Source organism: Zalophus californianus, unplaced genomic scaffold (genome assembly GCF_009762305.2).
Source record: "Zalophus californianus isolate mZalCal1 unplaced genomic scaffold, mZalCal1.pri.v2 scaffold_25_ctg1_1, whole genome shotgun sequence".
NCBI lineage: Eukaryota > Metazoa > Chordata > Mammalia > Carnivora > Otariidae > Zalophus > Zalophus californianus.
The window spans coordinates 144,303-168,666 of record NW_023365533.1 but is presented as its reverse complement, the minus strand read 5'-3'; the positions used below and the strand labels follow the sequence as shown (position 1 = coordinate 168,666).

Here is a 24,364-nt window from a genome sequence, read left to right as displayed (position 1 = left end):
CTCCTGACCGGTTGAACGCATGGGAACCGATCACAGCATGTGGGGCACGCTTCCAGGTAGCAAGGCTATTGGGCCAAGCTCCTCAAGCGGTGTCAATGAGGCGGTGCCTGGAGCCACCAGGCGACGAGGGTCCCGCTCGCCAGGACCCTTCCCCGCCTGTGTGCCCTACCCTAAAGGACAAGGCTCCCAGGAAGAGAGGTCTGCCTTTGTCCGAGCTCCTCGTAGACCCTACCTAGGATGGGGGGTGCTCTGTCCGCATGCCGAGCCCTGACCTCCACTGCCCTGCCCCCATGCTGAACTTCGCCGCCACACATGGAATCCCACAGGCCATGGGGTGGAGGGTCCCACTAGGCTGACTGCCTCCTCCCCATATCCTGGCTCCAAGTACAAACCCACACACAGACGCAAAGAACTTCTTAACTTGTTTATGCCTCTCTCGCCTTCCCCACATAGGTGCTGGATACTCTCCAGAGCGGGCACTGGTGATCCTTTTCACAACTGTGACCTGTGCAGGCAGAGCACCACGTAGATTCGTCCACACATCTCTCACAGCGGTGGTGGCCTCCTCGACGATTTCTTGTTGGGAAGATTCTGATGCTCTGAAGTGGACACGTCCACACAGCTGCCATGCACACGACACACACACACACACAAACACACACACACACACACACACACGTCAGGGATTCGTGAAATTGCATAATACCAAGGATAGCCGAGGCGGTGTTGAGGGTGTCCTCTGTCCTCGTGGCATCCCTCTTCCAACTCAGCTAGAGCCTCACGAGCCTCCTGCTCAAGGCCCAGTGCCATTCCCTAGAATGGCCGTGTGGCTGTGCGAGGCCACGGGGTGGTCGGGACCGCGGAGGGAAGTTGGGATTCTGGGCACAGGAGCGGGAATGGAAGGAGGCAGCCCCACTCGCAAAGACACACAGGACATCCCCAAATGAACGAACGGCAGAAGGCCTGAGAGGGGGTCGACGGGCACGGGTGAGTGTTCAGAGAAACGGGGTGGAGAAGTCTTCCTTCTCCGGAGTGACCTGGGACATTCCAGCTGCCATCCTGGGGTCCCTGAACGTGCCCGCATGGGCGCACCTGCCTGGATGGGGACCCTGAGTTCCCCGAGGTTCCCCTCTCACCCTGCCAACCGCTCTCTGGGTGAGCTGGGGCCAAGGCTCCCCTGAGCCTCAGTGTCCCCGCCGCCAACCAGCCTGTGTCCCGGCACCTGCCACACACACAAGTCAGGACCCAGCGCCCCCGGCTTCTCACCGACAGGCCCTCTTCTCAGTTCATTCTCTTCGGCTGCCTTCCTGCCTCCGGGAGTACTGCAGGGGATTGGGCCACAGGTCCACAATGATAACCTGGTAGGGGAAAGAAGCGAGCTGAGAACAGGGCCTCGTCCCCGTATCCAAGCAGCCTGGGCTCGGGCATCACCCGGCTGACAAACGCCGCAGGGTCCCCACCTCGGCGATCCCGTGAGACCCTGGGGAGCAGGGGTCACACAACCAGTTGAAGAAGTTAAGGCTGGTGGTGTCGTGCCTGCGCCCGGCAGCTCCATGTGCATAGTCCCAGAACCACTGCACTGGAGTGGAACAAGACGCCCGATATCGTGCAGGAATGAAAAATTTAGGAAAGCCTCTCAACGGCCTAGCAACCAATCCCTCTCGGCCTCTCTCCCTCTCAACCTCCCAGCCTCTCTCCCTCCCAGGCAGGGTCCCGGCCCTGCCCCCACCCGGGCCCCCCCCCCCGCCTACCTCCCCTTCCGCTCCCAAGGGCCCCCTGCCCGACCCCAGCACCCTCGAAGCTCAAGCCCACTCTTACCGGCAATGCTAAGGTGATACTCCTTAATGATCACTTTGTTCTGGAAGTAGGGGTTGTTCTCAAAGAAAAACATCAACCTGCAGCGGTACTTAGGACGGCACAATTCCTCCACCTACCCCGCCGAAGGAAGAGGAGGGCACGTGGGAACGTGTCCTCTACGTATCCGGGGCTGCTTGCCTGGCTGCCGCTCCTAACCACTATGCCGGGCCCATTCCTGCTCAAAGCCCACTCCCACCGGACCTCCCCCAGCCTCCGTCTCCCAGGACTGACCTCCAAATTGGTCATGTAGCTGAGCACGTCTCTGCCCTGGTCACCCGTCACGGCTGATATCTTGGGGTGATTCAGGATCTGCTTTGGGTCAAGGAGTCTCGGCAGCCCTTGCTACGGTACGAGAGCCAGGAGCGACCCAGCCCTTGCCGGCTGAGAGCAAGAGACCCGGACAGTGCATGTGCAGAATCACCAGGCACGGCTGGGCTCCCAACGTCCTCATCTCCTGCCCTATCTTCCCACCTGCTCAACCCTGGGCAGTGCCTTGGATTCCAGCACCTCAGAGGCTGCCGGCACCCGACAGGGGAAGGCCAAGGGCCTGAATGCTCTCCCTTCCCACGGGCCCCTGGCCTGTGCGTGTGGCCTGCAGGCGGTCACTTCTTTGGATGCCTGGATGTGCTCCGTCCCACGCTCACGTCTTGTTTGCTTGTGTGTTTGCCTGAGGTCTGGTAACTTTGAGGGGCCTCCTGTGCCCAGGAGGGGGCCGCTCGGCTCACGTGGAGCACGGCTGCACACCCACGGCCCAAAGGCTGGTCCTGGCAGAGTCAGCGAGTGAGGGAGGGAAAGGAGTAGATGGGGGCGGGAGGGAAAGCAAAAGAGAGACAGGGACAGAGAGACCCCACACCGGGAGGAACGGACACAGGGGGAGGGCAGAGAGGACAGAGCGAGGGGGCGAGCGAGGACACAGAAGGGGAGAGCCTGGCAGGGAGGAAAGGTGCATGTAGGCGCCTGAGCCTGGGGCCTCGGCCTGGCTGTGTGGGGCTGGTGGAGACAGAGTTTGCAGCACCGCTGCTGCGCCGTGTCTGAGGTTACGCGGTCTGCTGAAGCGAGGCGGCCCACTGACTGACTTGGCAACCCGCGTGCGGACGAGATTGTGGGTCTGCCCTGAACTCTTTGGAAAACCACGCAGGGTCTGAAGGACAGGGAAGGGGGTCGGGCAGACTCCCCGTTTGCCCCATGTCCCAACAACGGTTTCCTTCCAATAGTCTGTCTGAGCCAAGTGGGATTTGGGCTACACTACTCGTCGAAGAGTGTTGACCCGTGTTCCCTGAACCCCGCAAGCCTGCTGGGAGAGCTGCAGCCCCAAAGCTTCCGCCTGCAGCTTCTGATCACACACGGTCTGGACAGGTCTCAGCCCCTGCGTTCTCACGCGCGCCCCGAACCGCCTCCTTCTGCTGTGCACTATAGGGATCGTGGGCCCACTCCCACCCGGGGAAGGGGGTTGGAACCCTTCCCCTCAGCGCCCATGGCCGTGGCCGTGGTTCTGCTGCTGCCCTCCTCCCGGTGCTCCTGCACAGCAGCCAAACCCCACCAGCCCGAGGAAGGATACGGCCTGGGCCCAGAAGCCAGGGATGCACTGGATGATGGCCCTCCGGCGAGCCAGGTGAGAACTCCGCTTCTGATTCACCCTGAGCTTGTGCCGCACGTAGGCCCTGGTAGCTTGGGCATCCAGAGAGCTCAGCGCTAACTGCACAACCTCCAGCGCGGCCAGCGGGGCCCCGGCTGGCTCTTCCTGCGGCAGCTCCTGCAGCTCCTCGTCCTGTTCTGCTTGAGTCACCTCCCCGTCTTCCACGGCCACGACCTCCATCACCGCCATGATATCCTCCGCCACGAACACCAACTCCTCCCCCGGGGCGGCCTCGCCTCTGCGCTGCCGGTGTTCAGCCTCCAGCGCAGCCTCTACCACTATGCCCCCCAGCCTAGGGCCTGCGGCGCCCCCGCCTCGGCCCGGGCGCCTGCCTCCCCACCGGCCCCCGAGTCGTCACCGGCCCCTCCGCGGACTAAGCTGGTCAAGGATTCCGGAGCAGCCCCGTCGTCCCCGGACGGCGCCTCGCTCTCCATGGGGCCTTGGACCCCAACCGCGACAGCCGCGGAAGCTAGGAGCTGGGGGGGCGAGCACGCGGCGCCGGCAACCGCCGAGCAGTTGAAGCTCTGGCGCCCACGCTTCGAGGCGGGCACCTACCGGAGAATGGGGGCCTGGCGGACGCATGCGCACAAAAGCCTGGGGACTCGTGGCGTCTGGGTGGCGTGGGGGTGGCGCCCCCGGCACGCATGTGCCCTTGGCGGGATGTTACCACCCCCCTCAACCCCTCACGCCCAGGATGCTGAGCCGCCCGCGTGGTCCAAGCAGCGGCACGGCGGTGGGCGTGGCCGCAGCCAGCCCCGCCCCGCCCCTCCCGGGAGCCCGCCCTCTGCTTCATCTCCTCAGGGGTGGCGTCCGGGCCTGGACCGTGGCATTTTCTTCGCTGACACCTACCAGGCCATTCCCGGGAGTTCCCTCCTACCACAAACCTCGTGTTCACACTCTCATCCGTTCCACTGGGAACACGCTGCTGACACCGGGAAATTCACAGCCAGCCGCTCAATAGGGTGGCCCCCGCCGCCCGGGAACCTCACCCGGCCCCTTCTTAGTCACACCGGGGGAAGCCCTGCACTCATTAGCTGGTGCTCCAACCACTGCCACATGGCTGTCCACAAGGCTTCCACCCCTTTCGCCGCCCGGTGCGGGAGGGAGCCAGGAGGCGGCCCAGGAGGATCCAGCACGCAGGCTCGTCCCCGCCCCAACGACCCGCCTCTCCTAAAAAGAGAGGAACCGCACACAGATCATTGGCCTGGCATGAGCAAGGAGCCAAGGTCCGAGGCCACCTCCGTGCTCACACAACCACTGGCACAGCCCCAGTCAGTTCCGGGATTGGGACTCTATGGCATGCTAATGGGCGGGCCAGGTAGCCTAAAGAGTAACTCGGCCGGGGGCCTGGGTGGCTCAGTCTTTAAGCTTCTGTCTTTGGCTCAGGTCATGATCCCAGGGTCCTGGGATGGAGCCCCGCATAGGGCTCCGTGCTCAGCGGGGAGCTTGCTTCTCCCTCTCCCACTCCCCCTGCTTGTGTTTCTTCTCTCGCTGTGTCTCATCTCTGTAAAATGAATAAATAAAATCTCAAGAAAAAAAAAACGGTAACTCTGGGGGTGTTCTTTCGTCAAAGCCACTGGTAGGATTGGTTCCCACCGTACTTACGTCTGCCTGGCCCTTCATCTTTGCTTTCTCCCTCCTTGTCTGACCTCCGCGTTCCCTTTTCCTGGGTCTTTCTTCCCGCCTCACCATAACTGCCAGGGATGTCGATCTCCAGCATAATGGTCCACGGAGACAGCTTCAATCCGCCTTGCTGAAGAGCTGTGGCTGTCTTGGCTGCCCCAGCTCTGCTGCAAGTTCTTCCTTGGTCTGTCTGTCCCTGAGTGGAGTGCCAGTCAGGGAGGGGATGGCAAAGTGAGCATTGGCGGCACACCCTGCCCATTCTCAGCTACCCACAAGGCCATTCTCGACACTCCCGCACTCCATGCCGGTCCCTGCAGGGAGGCGTAGGATGTAGGGCGCCTTGGGTGCCAGGAAGGCCCAGTGGGTGACGGCAAGGATGAGGCGTTGGTGTCGTATCGTGGGAGGGCCTCAGGTACAGAAGAGGACTGTGTCGGGCCGCCCGTGACGGGAGGGGTGGTTTTGAACCGAAGGAGGCAGGAGGAACACGCTTGGGGTGACGTGCAGGGTTCTGGATGGTAGGGCGTCAGCGTTTCAAACTCTACTGGTCAACGCAAACCAGGGACTTTGCAGGGATGACAACGCCCGGCCGTCTGCAGGGGAGAAGCACAATTATCTGAGACTGTCCCTGACTCAACCCAGTCTGTGGGTTTACTGCTACAGTCCAAACTGAATTTGGTCTTGTATACATGCCCAGGACACTAGAGGAGCGTCCTGAGTAAATAGTGCACCCAAAACAACGCATCATGGAGATCGAGAAGACTGGGGGGCAGGGGGCTGGACAGGGAGCGGGGGAAGAGCGGGAGCGGCGCGGAGAAGGAGAGGAAGAGGGAGGGTGGACAGAGGGAGAGGAACAGAGAGGGAGAGGTGGGGATGCGAGGGAGAGAGGAGGGCAGAGGAGGAGGCAGGCCTGGGGACAGGGTGGGCGGGGGAGGGAGAGAGGGAGCGAGGACGGGCGGAGTCTGGACGGAGGCTGAAATCTGTACATTGCCAAGCCCACAGGCTGACAGCAAACATTCCCTCTTGGACGTCAAGAGGAGATCTGAAAGCACCCGTGGACCTTCAGACAGATCCCACTCGGTCATGCGGGGTTCGGTGGAGAGTTAAACCTCAAAGAAATGAAGTGAAGGGCTCCACAGAGGTCTGCGGGAAACCCTCATGCCCACGACTGACATGTACGACTCGGGAACGTCAGAGAGAGGTGGGGCAGAGTTACTCACGTAGCAGTTCCACGAAGACCTAACGTGACAGGGTTTGGAAGTTGCCCGACAACCCTGACTCTGCCCATCCAAGGAGCACTACGTGCGCCTAGCGGAAGACACGCGCCGAAGAGACGCCCAGGTCACTGGGCAAAGACACATCTCTCGGCAGTCTACAGAGGTGGGACTGACTCACCACACACTGGGGATCCTCAGGGAGAGGAAGAGCCAGCCTCCCCTTCGGATGCATGGAGGCCAGAAGGCAGTATGTGATAGGTTCGATATGTTCAGAGAAAAAAAGTAGTATAACGTGCAGGCCATGTTCGGCACCAATGACTCAGAAAATTTTCACCAGACAGAAGGTGCAGGAGTGGGAGGGTGAGCCCGTGGCTCGGAGGGGGGGGCTGGGCGTGGAATGGAGCTGGCAGCCGGGGCTCTCTGCTAAGGAGGGTCCGGCCGGCCGAAAGGAGGCGTGTCCGTGATTCCGTTAAGTCAAGCTGCTAGCCTGAAATAAGGCATCCCCCTAAAGTACACCATAACCAACACCAGAGCAGGTTTTGCCTATGGAAATCCTCCGCGTTGCCTATGGGGCCCCAAAGGCCAATGCGTCCAAGGAGGCATCCGTGTGCGTACCTCTGCTGAGCACGCACAGACCTGTATCTTGGAAGCTGGAGTGTGCCCTTCCGTGGATTCATGAGAGACAGCCAGGCGCAGGCCCCGGGCGCCTTTCGCCAACCATGTCCCTGGTATCGACAGACCCGGGTCCCGCCAGGCTAAGGTGTTCACTCAACTGGGTGTGGGGAGAGCCCCGACGAAGGTGCGTGCTATGTAGATGCGGTAAAGCACTCTGGGGTACAGGAGTTTTCTTCTCTGAGTGCCCAGGCTCTTGGCCGCGCCGCTTCGAGGAAGGAAGAGGCAGACCAGACGAAGAGCGCTGGGCAGCAGGGAAAGTTTTATTCAGCCGGAGGACAAAGCTCCCCGAGAGTGTTCCCGGGTTCCCATTCAGACTTGGGGGTTCTTTTGAGCTCTTTCCCGGACGTTGAGATTGCGCCCCCTGTGGATTACTCGCCAAGGTGTGCCAGTCAGGATTTGGAACACGCCCACGTCTCCGGTGCTGATGGGTCTTGTGGGCTGACATCTGGAGACTAAGTGCCTCAGGTTGTGACAGCGACCGATATTTCATGGTTAGTGGCTTTGTTTTGGGTCGTCCTGCAAAGGTCCCCCCCTGCAGAGGCTGCCAGACAGAATGCCATCGTGGTCTTGTCTGAGCGTTCACACGGGAATTCTGCGTGGGTTTGTCTAAGCTGTCCCGGCACCCTGCTTTCCTGTTGGGGACCCTGGCCCTGAAGGCCTCAGCGTCCAATTGAGTCCTGACATCTGGGGCTCCCTGATCTCCCAAAGCTTCCCCCCCAAACCTCGCCTCACCCTTCTCTCCGGGCCGTGCCCCAACATCACGCCTTTACGCGAGCGCTGGTGCGAGATGCTCCGAGTGGGGGACCCTGTGCCCACCTCTTTCGCCGAGCTTTACATCCTCTGCCAGTCCCTACCAAACGGCACAAGCGTAGAGGACTACCCTGCGGTCCCCCGAAATGGCCCAGGCTAGGACCCCTTCAGACCATGCGCCAACATGGGATCTGACCCGCTCCCGCTGCGGATTATGAAGTCACACTTTCTTCTGAGCCGCGCAAGCAGAGCCAGGGGCCAACAGGCGGGTACACCGGCATTACCAGACCAAGCAGCTGAAAGGAAGGGCCCTTCGGTGGCTCAGTTGGTTAAGCCGCTGCCTTAGGTTCGTGTCATGATCCTGGAGTCCTCGATCGAGACCCACGTCACGGGGGGGGGGGTCCCTGCTCAGCGGGGAGTCTGCTTCTCCCTCTGACCCTCTTCGCTCTTGTGCTCTCTCTCATTCTCTCTCTCTCAAATAAAACAATAAAATCCTATAAAAAAGGAAGCTGAGAAGACCGATCTCCCCTGCAGCCAGAGAGAGCCAAGCCTCCCTCCTAGAGCCTCAGGGGCCTCCGCCCACTCTCTAAGGGGCAAGGCTAGATCCTACAGATCATCAATTCCACAGGCTGACGCCGGACAGGCGATCGGTCCTGCATAATGAAAGGGACAAGAAGCATCCTTGCAGTTTGACTGCCGAACGCTCCTCCGGGAAAGAGCCGCCGCAATTCCCGGAAGTTGTGGAGCGGGGAGCCCCACGGGGAGGGCCGCGGTCGGGGACAGGAAGGTTAGTATCGCCCTATCAGGGTCGGGGCTACTGCCCGTGCAGCCCTCTTAGCTGGGGATGGAGAAGAGTGTCATGGGGCGAACGCTGACATCTCCCCACTGTGCTGGCAGCAGATTCAGTCCTCTGCCAGCATCCCTAGGCCCAGGCGTCCCAGGCCAGCAGATGCCTGCCTGGGGGAGGAGCACCCCAGGGGCTCACCTCACCGCCTCCCAGGTGCGGCTTGCGACACCTACTCTCTATGCTGCGGGTCTTTCCATGGACCTACGCACAGAAGGCTAAGGGATATCAGCCCCAGAGTCATCATGGGACAGAGAGCGCACGCGAGGTTGGCCCGGCCCTTACACTTAGCAACCGTCAAACCCTGTCCCTCCCCTCTCTCTGCACCCTGGCCTTAGGGAAATAGGGGGCTGGGATCCTGGGGAAGCGTGCGTGCGTCAGTGTGTGAGTGTCAAGACATGTGAGTGAAGGAGCCTTTGGATGCGTCAGTGAGTGAGAGCGTGCCTGCGTGAGGACTGAGTGGGCGTTTGTCAGGGGCGGTGAGTGACGGAAGGAGTGTGTATGTGGGGGGTGCCTGAGAGTGAGTGTGTGTGTCAGTGTGTGGGAGTGCCTGAATGAGTGTGTGGGGGTGTGATTGTGCAGCTGCTTGTGCATCTGAGAGTGTCTGTGTGTGTGTGTGTGTCGGTGTTCCCCACAAACGAGAGCCTCTCCCGGCGCCTGAATGAATGTCGTCTTCCTACCTTCCCACCTCCCTCTGTCGCCTCTCCCACCGTCCCTCCATATGCCCTGACCCACCCTCGCTATTACTGTGGCTGGTCCTGAGAGTCCAACCGTGTCAGCAAGAGCCTGTGCGCGTTCCAAGGCATGAAGAGCACCGGCGCTGGGTTCAACGGAGTGATGAACCTGGGTTCTCCCCCGACTCCCCCGTGGCGTGTGCAGTGGATGTCTGAGGACACCCACCAGGGAGCATCCCTGGACGACTGTTTTCTCCATCCAGCGAACGTGGGTCCTGCACCCGGTCGGCCCCGGCTCGTCGCTCCCTTTCCTTGAACGTCCTCATTTCCCCAGGGAAGAGATGAGCCCCAGGGAGCTGGCCTTGGTCCCATTTCCTCTCCCTGCTCAGCGCCCCCGCACCCCAAGGGAAGGACCTCTGGCCCCTGGGATGCAGTCCCCGTGCCTGGGTGCCCTAGCCCTCTGGGCAAGCATACAGGCCAAGCCATTCCATGGGCTGGCGATGCCCAGGCAGAGAAGTCAAACACCCACACGAGGCCGATGTGCTCAGGCAATCCCCCGACCCCTGCCTCAAAGAGGAGCGCACGCACGCGAGCGACCCCGGGCGCGCGCGCACACACACACACACACACACACACAGGCACACACACGCTCACCCACACACACATACACGGACATTTGACTTTGTTTTTCAACCTTTTAATATTTTTCCAGGGTTCCTGGCGCCTCAATCTGCCGATGTTTCGCCCCGGCACAGGACTTCAGTTACTTCCCGCGCAGATGGACCGGCCAGACCTTTCGGCTCCACCTCAAGCTTGTGGACTGGCTTCGGTCAAGTGCGATGCTCCCTCCTATTCATCTCAAATTCATGACGCTCCCTGGGAGGGACAGACACACGGACACGCAGACAGACACACATACACACCGGCACAAGGGAGGAGACACCTGGGTACACTCTCCGGGCCATAGGTTGCTTCAGGGTTTGAAGGCCCTCTGCGGGATCCGCGGTCACTCTCCCATGCCACTCCCTGCTGCTGACTGTGATCGCCTTACCTTTCCTCCACCCACGTATTCAACTAATTTGTGCACGCTGGCCAGTGCACTCGGCGCGGCTGGGGGCGGGGGGAATGGAGCTGCCTATGGAAATGAAGGGGTCAACTGTGGTGTCCAGACCCACACAGACAGGTGACGGGGCGGCGGGGTGAGCCTTGGTGCCTGGATACCCAGACATCTGTGCCAAGCGTGGCGGGAGGTAGCTCCGGTGGGCCCATGTGTAAGGCGGTGTTAGGAGAGCTGTGGGTGGGGTTTATGGACTCGGAATGACAATTCCCACAAGTGCAGCTGGCTTTGACTCTCCAGCTCGGCTCATGGAGGCTGCCTGGCCCCGCCTGCCTCAAGCTTCGCCAGGCAGAAGGCGTTTGGCAATGCACTTAGCCAGTCTTCCTGTCTCACGGTGATGCCCTTTTGACTCAGGGTCCCTGCGGCAGAGAGTTCCTCAGAGCCTCAGTGTCTCCATTGGTGGAGCCAGGTCCCACGGGCACCATGGTGCACAATTTGGCACCCACACCCCGAGCACCTCACCTGTCCTCCTCTCCGTTCCCTCTCCTGGGGCCTTCTTCCTCACGTAGTACTGCAGGGGTTGGGCCACAGGTCGTCCATGATGATCCGGCAGGGGAAACGGGGCAGGGTTCAGAGGCCCATCCTAAGCTGCCGCCGAACCCAGCGGGGTCCTTCCCGCTCTTTGTCGCAGGGCCCCACCTCAGCTATCCAGCTAGACCCGGCAAAGCTGTGGTCAGAGAACCAGTTGAAGAAGTTAGGACTGGTGTTGTGGTGCCTGCGACTGTAGGCCTCCTGTTCATAATCCTGGTGCCGCTGGATGGGAGTGGAATGTGACGGCCCATACCCTGCCGGAAGACGAGTTTGGGAGAAGGTGGAGGGTATGGAATCGTGTTTGGCCCTCCCTCCTGGACCTGCGACCGCCCATCCTGGCGGCGGCTTGTTAACCACAGCCCTGAGGACACACTCCTTCACACGACTACATTCTGGAAGTAGGGGTTCTGGCCAAAGAAGAGCAGGACCTTGCGGCAATCATGGGGAACCCTGAGCTCCTCCACCTCCCGGGTGGCAGATTGGGGGAGACGGGGGTGAAACCTCTGTCGAGCCGAACCTCCCCGTCCTGACTTTGGGGATGGATCCCTTCGGCATGCTCCCCTCTCCCGTCCCGCGCTCCCGGCTAAGTCGGCTGTACAGACCTTCAAATCCGTCATGTAGCCAAGGAGGGCGTGATCTTGCTTCCTGATCACGGCTGACATCTGTGGGTGTTTCACAAACTGCTGTAAGTCAAGGACCCTCCGAGGGCTGGAGATGAAAGTGCTAGAACTACAGTGCAAGTCTGGACAGCAGCTGGGCACTGCTTCCCCTCTGCTCCCCCGGGTCATACTCCGTCCACACGGACTGCCTCAATGCCCCCGGGCCCCCTCACGGGATACTGCAGGTCTCAGCACTCACACAGGGGGCTGAGAATCCTCAGAGACAACCCCTCCCGCCCCAGGCCCACCTCCGCAGCTCATCCTCCTCTGCTGACAGCCAGACACAACCAGCTCATCTCCGGACAAGCACACCTTCCTGCCTCAGGCTGAGCAGGTGGGCACTCACAACCTCCGCCTGCCACGTTACCCCGAGGGGAACCTGAGCTTAAGCTGGACCTGTTTTGTGGGAAGACGCCCTGCTGCGACTCCTAATGCCTAATTGAAAGCTGGATCTCTGGTCCTACACCTCCACTGGACTTCGAGAGCCTCGTGTGACATCAAGGGCAGCCAGAGGCCCCCAGCCCCCACCCCCACCCAGGGCGGGGATGTCCAGGCTGTCCGGATCACCAGGGCATGGGCGTGGCCACCGGAACCCGGGGAGTTGGGGTGGGGCTGGGGGTGGGGGGTTCACCTCCAGATGTATATTGATACTCAACGGCCCCCTCCCTTCGGTACTTCTTGCTCTAGCCCGGCCACATCGGGGTCCCTCCATGACAGCGTCAAGGATACAGCCTTGGCCCAGAAGCCAGGGATGCACCGCATAAGGGCGCTTTGGTGTTCCAGGGGACGCTGCCGCCTCCGACAACACCTGAGCCTGAGCCCGGAGTAGGACCTGCTGGTTTGTTTCTTAACGCACTCCAGCTCTGACTGCAGGGCCTCTAGAGCCTCGAGCGAGGACGGGATCGGACCCCGCAGCCCCTCTGGCTGTTCTTCTCCTTTCTGCTTCTCCTGCATCTCCTGCGCCCCTTCTTCCTCCTTCTGGCCCTCCTCCCTCTGGTCCTCGTGCTCAGCCTCCTCCTCAGCCCCTTCAGCCTCCTCTCCCTCCTCAGGCTCCTCGCACTCCCCAGCCTCCTCTGCCTCAGCCACCTCCTCTCCAACAAGCTCCTCCTTGGCCTCCTCCCCCTCAGCCTCTTCCGCAAGAGCCTGCTCCTCAGCCTGTTCCTCCCCCTCCTCTTCCTCAGCCTCTTCAGGCCCCTCCACCTCCTCCTCTTCCTCGGGCTTCTCCTCCTCCCTTGGCTCCTGCTTAACCTCCTCAGCCTCCTCCTTCTCAGCATCCTCAGCCTCCCCCTCCTCCTCCCTGTCCACATCCTCCTCCTCCTCGCCCTGCCCCTGCTCAGCCTCTAAAGCCTCCTCACCTGCTTCCTCCACAGCCTTGTCAACCTCCTCCTCCTCACCCTCCTCTTCCTCACCATCCCCCTCTCTCTCTACTCCTCGGACTCCTCAACCTCCCTAGCCTCGTCTACCTCCTCCGGGTCCTCCGTGGCCTCCTCGCCGTCTCCGTCCTCCCCCTCCAACACGGCATGTTTCTGCACCAACCTTAGGTCACCCACCACTAGGACCAGCTCCACCACCAGGATGGCACCCTCTCTCTCCCAGGGCTTTGCAAGTTGCCCGACAACGCTGACTCTGCACATCCAAGGAGCCCATTGCGTCCCTAGTGGAAGACACACTCCAAAGAGACGCCCAGGTCACTGGGCCAGCGAGGCAAAGACACATCTCTTGGCAGCCTACAGAGGTGGGACTAACCCACCACACACCAGGGATCCACAGGGAGAGGAAGAGCCAGGCTCCCCTTCAGATTCATGGAGGCCAGAAGGCAGTGTGTGATATGATCGATATGTTCAGAGAAAAAATTTCTGTAACGTGCAGGCAATTTTCAGCCCCAATGACCCAGAAAATTTTCACCAGACATAAGGTGCAGGAGTGGGAGGATGAGCCCGTGGGTCAGGGGCGGGGAGTGGGCGTGGGATGGAGTTGGCAGCCGTGGCTCTATGCTAAGGAGGGTCCGGCCGGCTGAAAGGAAGTGCGTCCATGAGTTGGCTAAGTCAACCTGCTAACCTGAAATAAGGTATCCCCCTAAAGTACACCATAACAAACACAAGAGCAGGTTTTGCGTATGGAAGTACTCTGCGCGGCCTATGGGGCCCCAAAGACAAATGCGTCCAAGCAGGCATCCGTTTGTGTTCCTTGGCTGAGCATGCACAGAGCTGTATCTTGGAAGGTGGAGGGTGCCGTTCCATAGAATCTTGACAGAGAGCCGGGAGCACGCCCCTGGCGCCCTTCGCCAACCATGTCCCTCTTATCGGCAGACCCGGGTCCACCCAGGCTAAGGTGTTCCTGCCAGTGTGAGTGGGCAAAGCCCCTAAGAAGGTGCATTCAATGTAGATGCAGTAAAGCACTCTGGGTTACAGGAGTTTTCTTCCCTTAGTGCCCAGGTTCTTGGCCGGGCCGCCTTGAGGAAGGAAGAGGTAGACAAGATGATAAGCGCTGAGCAGCAGGGCAAATTTTTTTGAGCCACAGGACAAAGCTCGCCGAGCGGGCTACCTTGTTCCCATTCAGACATGGCGGTTCTTTTGAGCTCTTTCCAGGACCTTGAATTTGGACCCCCTATAGATTCCCTGCCAAGTTGGGGCCAGTCGGGGCTTGGATCATGCCCCCGTCACCCGTGCTGATGGGTATTGTGGGCTGACACCTGGAGACTAAGTGCCTCAGGTTGTGACAGTGACCAATGTTTCATGGTTAGTGGCTTTGTTTCAAGTTGTGCTGCAAAGGTCACCCCTGCAGAGGCTGCTAGACAGGATGCTATCGTGGTTTTGTCCCAGCGTTCAAACGGGACACTAGCGTGGTTTGTCTGAGCTGTCCCAGCACCCTGCTTTCCTGTTGGGGACCCTGGCCCTGACGTCCTCAGCGTCCAATTGACTCCTGACTTCGGGGCTCCCTGATCTCCCAAAGCATCCCCCCAACCCCCACCTCAACCTTCTCTCTGGGTCAGGCCTAAATATCACGCCGTTACTCGAGCGCTGGTGGGAGATGCTATGAGGTGGTGACCCTGTACCCACATCTTCCCCTGAGCTTTACATCTTCTGCAACTCCCTACCAAATGGCACAAGTGTAGAGGACTACCCTGCGGTGCCCCGAAATGGCCCACCCTAGGACCTCTAGGACCCCTGTTCGAACTGAGAGCTGTCCCACTCTCACTGAGGATTATGAAGTCACATATTCATCTGAGCCGCACAAGCAGACCCAGGGGCCAGCAGGCTGGCACCCTGGCATTTACAGACCAAGAAGCTGAAAAGAAGGGCACCTGGGTAGCTAAGTCGGTTAAGCAGCTGCCTTCGTCTCGCGTCTTGGTCCTGGAGTCCCGGATTGAGGCCCACGTCAAGCACCCTGCTCAGTGGGGCGTCTGCTTCTCCCTCTGATGCACTTGGCTCTCGTGCTCTCTATCTCTCACTCTCTCTCTCAAATAAATCAATAAAAAATCCTTAAAAAAGGAGGCTGAGAAGACCGATATCCCTGCATGGTGAGTGACCAAGCCTTCCCTCCTAGAGCCTCAGGTTCCTCCACCCACCCTTGAAGCGGAAAGTCTAGGACTCACAGATCAACAATTCTACAACCTGACGCCAGACAGGGGATCCGTCCTGCCTACTGAAAGGGACAAGAAGCTCCTTGCAGTTTGACTGCCAAACCCTCCTCTGGGAAAGGGCCGCCGCAAATTCTGGAAGTTGTGGAGTGGGGAGCCTCATGGGGTGGGGTGGGGTGGGAGGCAGAAACGTTAGTATCACCCTGTCAGGTTCAGGGCTGCTGTCTGGTCAGCCACTTTAGCTGGGGATGGAGAAGAGCTTCGTGGGGCAAACTCTCACATCTCCCCACTCTGCTGGCAGCGGATTCGGTTCTCTGCCTTCATCCCTAAGCCCAGGCATCTCAGGCAAGCAGACGCCCACCTGGGGGAGGAGCAACTCCGGGGCTCACCTCACCGCCACCCAGGTGCAGATTGCAACAGGTACTCTGTATGCTCGTGGCCTTTCCATGGACCTATGCACAGAAGGCTAAGGGATATCAGCCCCAGAGTCATCATGGGACGGACAGCACACGGGAGGGTGGCCTGACCCTTGCACTTAGCAATCGTCTAAACCTGCCCCTCCCCTCTGATTCTCTGCATCCTGGCATACCCAAAATTAGGGTCTTAGGGAAACAGGGGCTAGGGATCCTGGGGATCCTCAGGGCGAAGCTGTCACTCACCCTTCCCCAATAGAGTCCTGTAAGATTCAGGACACTGTGTGCACCACCGGGAAGCCTGGTCCAGTGTGCGTGGAAATGGTCAGCCCAGGCCTTGGAGCATTCATAGTGCGATTCCAGAGACCGAGGTCCTGAAGCCTTCTGCCTTTCAGGGAAATGTGCGGCTACACTAGGTCCAAGTCCATGTCCTCTCCTGGTCAGGAGAAAGCGACGAAGAATGCTCTGTCCACTGGTCTGCCTGTCCTTTCCTCATGCTCTCCTCTCCATCCTCCTCTCTGATGTTGTTTTCAGGAGCTTTTTCTGTGAAGCCTGGGCCACATGGCCTCTGGAACAAAAAGGATTCCGAATGGAAAATGCAAATGCGTCTGGGAGTAGCTCTTTCCCAGGAAATCAAAGCCCTCTCCCACTATGGACCGGTGGCCAGGCCGATGACAATAGAAAAGGTGCCAAGCTGGGTTCCCTCCAACAAGATGCTTTCTAACACACAGGTACAGAAGCGTCCTGAGGTGCGATATATTTCCTTCTGAGAAATCAGACATCCCAAAAGGCTGCACTCCATGAACATCTTGTTTCCAGGAGAGAATGCCAATTTCCAGTATCTGGAAAAAAGAGGAAACTTGTCACAGCGAGAAGTTTGTAGCATGTTTTTCTAGACGTCCAGGGATGTGTGGTAGCATTAGGTAGGTGTCGTGTCCTTGGCTTGGCGAAACAATTCTGTGAAGAATGTGACTTCAGCCCCAATATTCTTTTGCCAGCAAGAAGCTTCCTAGCTTAAATGTGTGGAAGCATCACTATAACACTACTTTCCACGAACATTTCATTTCCAGAAGCGAAATCTTGTCTCTAACAAATGTGTTGAAGTACAGAAATGGCGGGTTATCCTGGCACTTAGAAACAAGTTTGTGGAGAATGACCCTTTCAGAATACCACCAGTGTCTCTAGCGAGAAGCCTACTACAATGTTTGTGTGGAAGAATCAAGAGGGTGCCAAATCCATCCCTCAGTGAAAACACTCTGTTTAGTACAACGTGCCAGTAACCTCTTGCTTACAGAATGTACAAGCTTTTTCCAATGCAGTGTGTCATTCTGGGGAGTCTGCCCAGATGCCATTTCTGAGAAACAAGCCTGCGGACAATGGAAACATTCCCTGCCCCCTGGATATCAGAAGATTGAACGAATTTCACATCTATGTGTGGAAGGTAGTAGAAGCCAGAGGCCTTGACCTGATGATGCCCAGGAATGCATCTGTGTGGAATACAACTTGTAGTGAAGGACCAATTTCTTCCCGTGTATAGCCCTGTAGCATGTATGCGGTCAAGCGTCAAGAGAGGTCCCTCTCCTTCCCTCGGAGAAACAAACCTGTGGAGAATGCCACATCGAGTTAACATCTTTTCTCAAGAGTTTTCAGCCATTTCCAGTATTGGTCTAGATGTATAGCAAAAGGCAAAGGCCCCGTCTTGGATTCCTCAGGATGTGGAGAAAGCAGTTGCCAGGAAACACAAGTTCCTTCCAACGAGACACTTTCTAACACACAGGTACAGAGGCAACCTGAGGTGTGATATATTTCCTTCTGAGAAATCAGTCGTCACAGAAGGCAACACTCCATGAACATCTTGTTTCCAAGAAGGAACGCTGATTTCCAGGATCTATGTGGAAGTCTAGGGAAGGGGTAAGGTCCTCAGGCATAGAAAAAAGTCTGTGGAGCAGGCACCTTTGGGAGAACCCCATGTTTCTGAAGTGAGAAACATTCTAGCTTAAATGTGTCAAAGCACAGGAAACATTCCCTATCCTTCTGTCTGTGAAGAAGTCTCTGGGGAATGCAAATTTCCCCTCACAGAAAGTTTGTCCCGTGAGAAGCATTCTAGCATCTTTGCCTAGAGGCAAGCGAACAGTGCCTTAGACTTTGGAGAGAACAAGTGAGTGAACAAAGCAAGATCCAGCGTAGGACATGACAATTCAAAAGAAAAATTTCTAACAGCTCGATGTGTTCTAACACTAGGACAATGCCCTGTCCTTCCCTTGGAGACAGATTTATGTGGAGAATGCAGTTCCAGCGACACTGTGGGTGTTCAAACAAGAAGCTTGCAAGCCTATAGGTGTGGAGGTATCCCGAGAGTGCCCCAGTCTTCCCTTGGAGGAAAAAGACTGTGAAGGATATCACTGCCCACTAACATCTTGATTCCTGAAGAGAGAAGCGAAGTCTCCTATAGGTGTGGAAGTATACAGCAGGTGGTTTGTCCTGAGGCATAGAATCCAGATGGTGGAGACTGCACCTTTCAGAGCTACACAAGTGTTTCTAGTGTGAAGCCTTCCAGCACGTAATTGTGGCAGAGTCAGGAAGGTGCCCTCTAGTTCCGCTGTTAGAAACAGTCTGTTCAGAAAGGGATGTTCAAGGAAACTCTTGCTTTCTGAAAATAGAAGCCTTTTCCAATATCTGTGTGTAGTCAGGAGGAAATTGCCGTAAAACAACTCTGAAAAATGAGACCATGGAAATGGATCTCTGAACTGCATGTCTGATGGTAGAAACACTTTCAAGTCGATATGTGGAAGGGTAGGCAAGTGGCCAGGTTTCTGATGTCAGAAAGAAGTCCGTGGAGAATGTGACTTAGAGCGAACAACCAACGGCTTCCTGTGAGAAGCCTTCTGGCAGGGACCTGATGAAGTGTCAGGAACATGCCATATCATTCCCATAGTGGAAGAAGTCTGTGCCTCAAAGCACGTCTCAGTGAAACCCAGGATTCATCAAGCCTATATCCTGCTAGGCTCTATGTGTCGAAGTCTCGGGAAAGTGCAGTATCTGTCACTCAGAGAAATATGCTATGGAGATAGCAACTTTCAGCAAACAATGCGGTTCTCCAAGGGTGTAGCCTTCTAGATTGTCTGTGTTGCATGCTCAGGAGAATGGTATCTCCTTCCACGGTCGAGACAAGCCTGTGGAGGATGCCACGTTCCAGGAATATCTGGATTCCAGAAGAGAAATCGACTTCCAGTCTAGGTATGGAAACCAAGGCAAGGTGCCCAGTCCGTGTCTGGGAGAACCAGGGCCATGGAGAGTACAACTTTTGGCCCACAAAATGTTTCTTCCAGGGGAAGCTTTCTAGCACAGGGGTGGGCAAGATTCAGCAGGGTTCCATATCCTTGCCTCTGGGAAACAAGACTGTGGAGAATGCCAATCACCAGTAACATCTTGTTTCTGGAGATCAAATAATTTGGGCATGGAAGTGGAAAGAGAGACTAAGTGGCATATCCCTGTCAGGGAGAAATTAGTCCGTGGAGACGGCCACTTTCGTGAACAACTCGTTTCCTCAAGTGAGAAGCTTCCTAGGCTATATTGGTGAGAAGTACAAGGATAATGCCCTAACCTCCTCTCTGAGAAAAAAGGCCGGGGGGAATGCCACTTTCCGCTTACATACCTCGTCTCCTGAAGAGGAAAGCAATTTCCAATCCACACGTGGAAATCTAGGGGAGGGGCTATGTCCTTATGCTTAGAAACGAGGATGGGGACATGCACCATTCAGAGAACCACAGGCTCTCCAGCGAGAAGCATTCTAGCACGTGTGTGTTGAAGCCTCTGAAACATGCTCATTCTTCCCTCTGGTAATTGAGTCTCTGGGCAATGCAAATTTCCCCTAAGAGGAAGTTCGCTCCAGCAAGAATCGTTGGAGCACTTTCATTTAGAGGCATGGGCAAAGTGCCATGCCCTTCACTCAGAGAAAGAAGCCTGCAAATCAAGCATGTTTCAGTGAAGACCATGACACTTCCTGAGAAACACTTCAAACAGATCCACATGTGGTAACATGAGGAAATGCCGTATCTTTCCCTTGGATAAAAAATGCTGTGGAGAAGGCCAATCCAGCAACATCTTAGGTTTTCAAACCAGAAACTTCCAAGACTCTCTGTGTGGAAAGATCACGATAGGGCTGTATCCTTTCCTCCAAGAGACCAGACGATGGAGGAACCCACTGTCCGCTCACATCTTGTTTCCACCAGAGAAAAGCCATTTCTCATATTTGTGTGGAAGTATATGGAAGGGGTGTTGTCCTTATGATGAGAAACCAGACCACGGAGAGTGCAACTTACAGAGAATCACAAGCCTCTCTAGTGAGATGCCTTGTGGCACGTAGGCCTTAGAGCATCCAAAAGGTGCCTACCGTTCCCACAGTGAAAACAGTCTGTATTGAATACAACATTCACATAACCACTTGGTTCCTGAACATACAAGCTTTTCCTTGCACTTGTGGGATCATGAGGAAACATCCGTACCCGAAACTCTGAAAAACAGACATGGGGAATGGAAATCGTCATGGCCATCTAGATGTCAGGTGATAGAACATATTCAAATTTTTGTGTGGAAGCATAGGCAAGGGGCTAGGACCCTATGGTTAGAAAAAAGTCTGTGAGGGAGAAAATGTTCAGGGCACCAAAAGTGTCTCCCCAGAGAGGTCTTCTAGCAGGGATGTGTGCAAGCATCAGGATAGCTCCATCTCCTTCCCTCTGACAAAAAAGCCTGTGGAGAATGCGACTTAGCGATAACATTTGTTTCCAGGGTTCAGAGGGTTTTTGAGGATATGTGCAAAGGACAGGGAAGGTGCAATATCCCCCAAGGTTGTAGTAACAATTCTGTGGACCACGCAAACTCCAGGAAATGTAAGTTACTTCAAACGAGAAGCTTACTGATATATACATCTAGAAGCCTCAGTACATGGCGTAGTTCCTTGTGGGAGACAAGATTTGGCAGCATGCGGCTTCCACTAGCATCGAGGTTCCTGAATAGAAAATCTATTTCCAATATATGTGTGGAAGCCTATTGTACGTATGGGCCATGTCCTGACGCTTTGAGACAAGTGTGTGGAACATGCAACATTGAGAGGAGCAAAATCTTCTGAAGCGAGAAAGCATTCTGTCATGTCTTTGCTGAACCTATTGGCACATACCCGACCCTTCCCTCTGTGTATACTGTCTCTGGGGAATGCAACATTCTCCTCCAAGGAAGTTTGTCCTGGTGAAACACTCTCTAGGATTTTTGTGTGGAGACAAGGGGAAAGTGCCACTAATCCGTCTCTCATGAAAAATAATGTGTGAAGAAAGCAAGCTTCACTGCAGGACATGACACATGACAAAAAATTCCTTCCAACTAATATTTGTGTTGTAGCATCAGAAAAGTGCTGTATCCTTGCCTTGGAGAAAGAATTCTGTTGAGAGTGCCTTTGCAGCCACGTCGTGGGTTTTCAAAGGAGCTGCTTCCTACCCTATAGGAGGGGGAGTGGGCAGTGTCCCTACGCTTCGAGACAAGTCTGTGAAGCATGCACCATTCAGAGAATCACCAGTTTCTCAAGCAAGAAGCATCCTAGCATGTATGTGCTGAAGCTTCGGAAACATGGCCTCTCCTTCCGCATGTGAATAGAGTCTCTGGGGAATGCAAAGTTGCCATCAGAGGAAACTTGTCACAGCGAGAATCTTTGTGGCATGTTTTTCTAGACATCCGAGGATGTGAGGTAGCATTAGGTAGGTGTCGTGTCCTTGGATTGGAGAAAAAAATTCTGTGAAGAATGCGATGTCAGCCCCAATGTTCCTTTGCCAGCAAGAAGCTTTCTAGTCTCAATGTGTGGGAGCATCACTATAAGAATACATTCAATGAACATCTTGTTTCCAGAAGCGAATTTGATCTCTAACAAATGTGTTGAATTACACAGATGGCAGGTTATCCTGGCACTTAGGACAAGTTTGTGGAGAATGCCCCATTCAGAGTACCACCAGGGTCTCTAGCGAGAAACCTTCTACAATGTATGTGTGGAAGCATCAGGAGGGTGCTGTATCCATCCCACAGTGAAAACACTCTGTTTAGAACAACGTTCCAGGAACCTCTTGCTTACAGAATAGAATGTACAAGCTTTTTCCAGTGCAATGTGCCATCCTGGGGAATCTGCCCAGATTGGACCTCTGAGAAACAAGCCTGCGGACAATGAAAACCTTCTCTGCCTCCTTGATATCAGAAGATGGAATGAATTTCATATCTATGTGGAAGGAAGTAGAAGCAAGGGACCTTGATGATGCCCATAACCATGTCTGTGCAGAATACAACTTGGAGCAAAGAACCAATTTCTTCCCGTGTGAAGCCCTGTAGCATGTATATGGTCAAGCATCAAGAGAGGCCCCTCTCCTTCCCTCGGAGAAACAAGCCTGTGGAGAATGCCACGTCAAGTTAACATCTTTTCTCAAGAGTTCTCAGCCATTTCCAGTACCGGGCTAGAAGGATAGACAAAGGGCAAAGTCCCCGTCTTGGAGTCACCAAGATGTGGAGAAAGCAGCTGCCAGGAAACAAAATTTCTCTCCAATGAGATGCTTTCTAACACACAGGTACGGAAGCATCCTGAGGTGCAATATATTTCCTTCTGAGAAATCAGACGTCACAGAAGGCGACACTCCATGATCATCTTGTTTCCAGGAGAGAACACTGATTTCCAGTATCTGTTTGGAAGTCTAGGGAAGGAACAAGGTCCTTAGGCTTTGAAAGGAGTATGGGAAGCAGGCACATTTGGGAGAACCCCAAGTTTCTGAAGCGAGAAACATTCTAGAATAATTTTTAATCCCGACTCTTCTTTTCATTCTTACTAAAAGTTGGGGGCAGCCTCCATTAAAATATGGATTATGATATTCCTGTAACTGAAACCAAAGGAGAAAATTACTAAGTGACTTATCCGACTATGATATAAGAGGAGATAACCTATAACATCTGGGGTGCCTGGGTGGCTCAGATGGTCAAGCGTCTGCCTTCAGCTCAGGTCATGATCCCAGGGTCCTGGGATCGAGTCCCGCATCGGGCTCCCTGCTAGGCGGGGAGCCTCCTTCTCCCTCTGCCTCTCTCTCTCTCTCTCTGACTCTCATGAATAAATAAATAAAGCATTTAAAAAAAACCTATAAAATCTGACTTTTGTTTCATCACACAAAGTCATCAAATTGTATATTTAGTATGTTAGTATTTTTAAGAATTTACTTACTGGAAACAAACGTTTAAACAGTGTTCATGAAAATGTATTCTATATTTACAAGTAACAGTGAATAGCACTTTAAGGGGCTTCAGAACCTTATTTAAATTGAATTTCATTGGTAAGGGTCAAAGATATTACTAAAATTTCTTATAACCCTGATTGTTTCATGCCTACGCTGGCCTCAATTTTTGAAAAATATTTAAAATTTAAAATTCTGGGCACCTGGGTGGCTCAGCGTCTGCCTTCGGCTCAGGTCATGATCCCAGAGTCCTGGGATCGAGTCCCACGTCGGGCTCCCTGCTCCTTGGGAGCCTGCTTCTCCCTCTGCCTCTCTCTCTCTCTCTCATGAATAAATAAATAAAACCTTTAAAAAATAAAATTTAAAAATCTGCCTTTAGCCTATACATAGGAACATGTTTACTGCTATACAAGGCAAAATCTTATATATTCTGTATATAAGGAATGACATTTTTGAATACCTTGCTTAAAACAGAAACTTCATTTTCCTTTGCTAGAAAATCAACCAGAGAAGATCTTTGAAAACTCTGTTGCATTTTTTTAAATCCATACAGATTAAGCTGGCAAACTAAACTCTTCATACTTCCAGTCTCTAATATTCTGAAAGGAAACTTTCTCTCCAAATCTTTCTTGAAGAGTTACTCATGAATCACTATAGAAGTTCCCTTCTCATCCCACCGAATTGACTTGAATTGATCACTTACATCTATTTTCCAAAGGTTCCTAGGAAAGGTCAGAAAAATAAAATCATTATCTTCCTCTGGTTCAGAGACACAGAATGTGTAACGTGGTCTTTTTATCAAGGATCCTCCTGAGAAGCCCTGCAAAGCATTTTCTTCAATCATAGACCTCAGGTCCACATCTCCAGTGAATGTGTGATCACACAAAGGAGCGCTAATGGAGGCTGCAGAACCAGTCGATCCATCTTTAGGAGAATCATCTTGAATTTCTGAAGAAACATGTGCCATCTCAAATAAGTTTTCCTTCACCTACGTTTCTCATCTGCATGGTTTTGAACACTGCAGCTTCAAATGCTGCTTTGGCTGGGCTATGCAGATAAACTATCCAGACCATCACAATGCTCCACCACCTGAGTAGTGACATCACAAGATCCCTGTTTCCTAGCTATTAAAGCCCTAGTGTTTACTTTTGAAATGCATTCTGTTTAAATAAAGTACTTAAAATAAAATTTATGTAGACAGGACCAAAAAAATAGGATGTACAAAATCTCCTTCTTACATTTTTTAAAGAAATAAATACGTAATCATATTCCGCGCCTGATATAAAACATTTCCTTACTCTTATTAGATTGGTTCTAAACACACTCTTACTAGGTTGGTTCCAATAACATAAAGCCTGGTAAATGAAAACTGCAAAAAATTGAGTAAAACAAAAGTTTTAAAGTGCCCTGATGATTTGGAACTTAAATCTGTGTAACATGTATATAAAGAAGGTCATGGAGACCACAAGTTATTGGTTGCCCTGGGCCAGGTCAGAGGGGAACAGAAAGTTCCATTTAAAGTATTTTTTCTTAAGATGTTG

General features: G+C 54.7%; 1 protein-coding gene and 2 pseudogenes across 1 annotated transcript; all 3 read right to left on the bottom strand.

Moving 5' to 3' along the window:
• Positions 1-409: 409 nt before the first annotated feature.
• On the bottom strand, positions 410-14,143 carry LOC118356680 (annotated as a pseudogene).
• On the bottom strand, positions 1,733-5,856 carry LOC118356678 (testis-specific Y-encoded protein 3-like). The gene is made up of 3 exons (XM_035725976.1): positions 3,416-5,856; positions 2,089-2,166; positions 1,733-1,930 (listed from the first exon to the last, which is right to left on the bottom strand). Exons 1-3 carry the CDS (start codon positions 3,680-3,682, stop codon positions 1,748-1,750), a joined length of 528 nt encoding a protein of 175 aa, XP_035581869.1. The 5' UTR covers positions 3,683-5,856; the 3' UTR covers positions 1,733-1,747.
• Positions 14,144-15,358: 1,215 nt separating the features above from the next.
• LOC118356679 lies at positions 15,359-23,800 on the bottom strand (annotated as a pseudogene).
• Between the last annotated feature and the right edge of the window lie 564 nt (positions 23,801-24,364).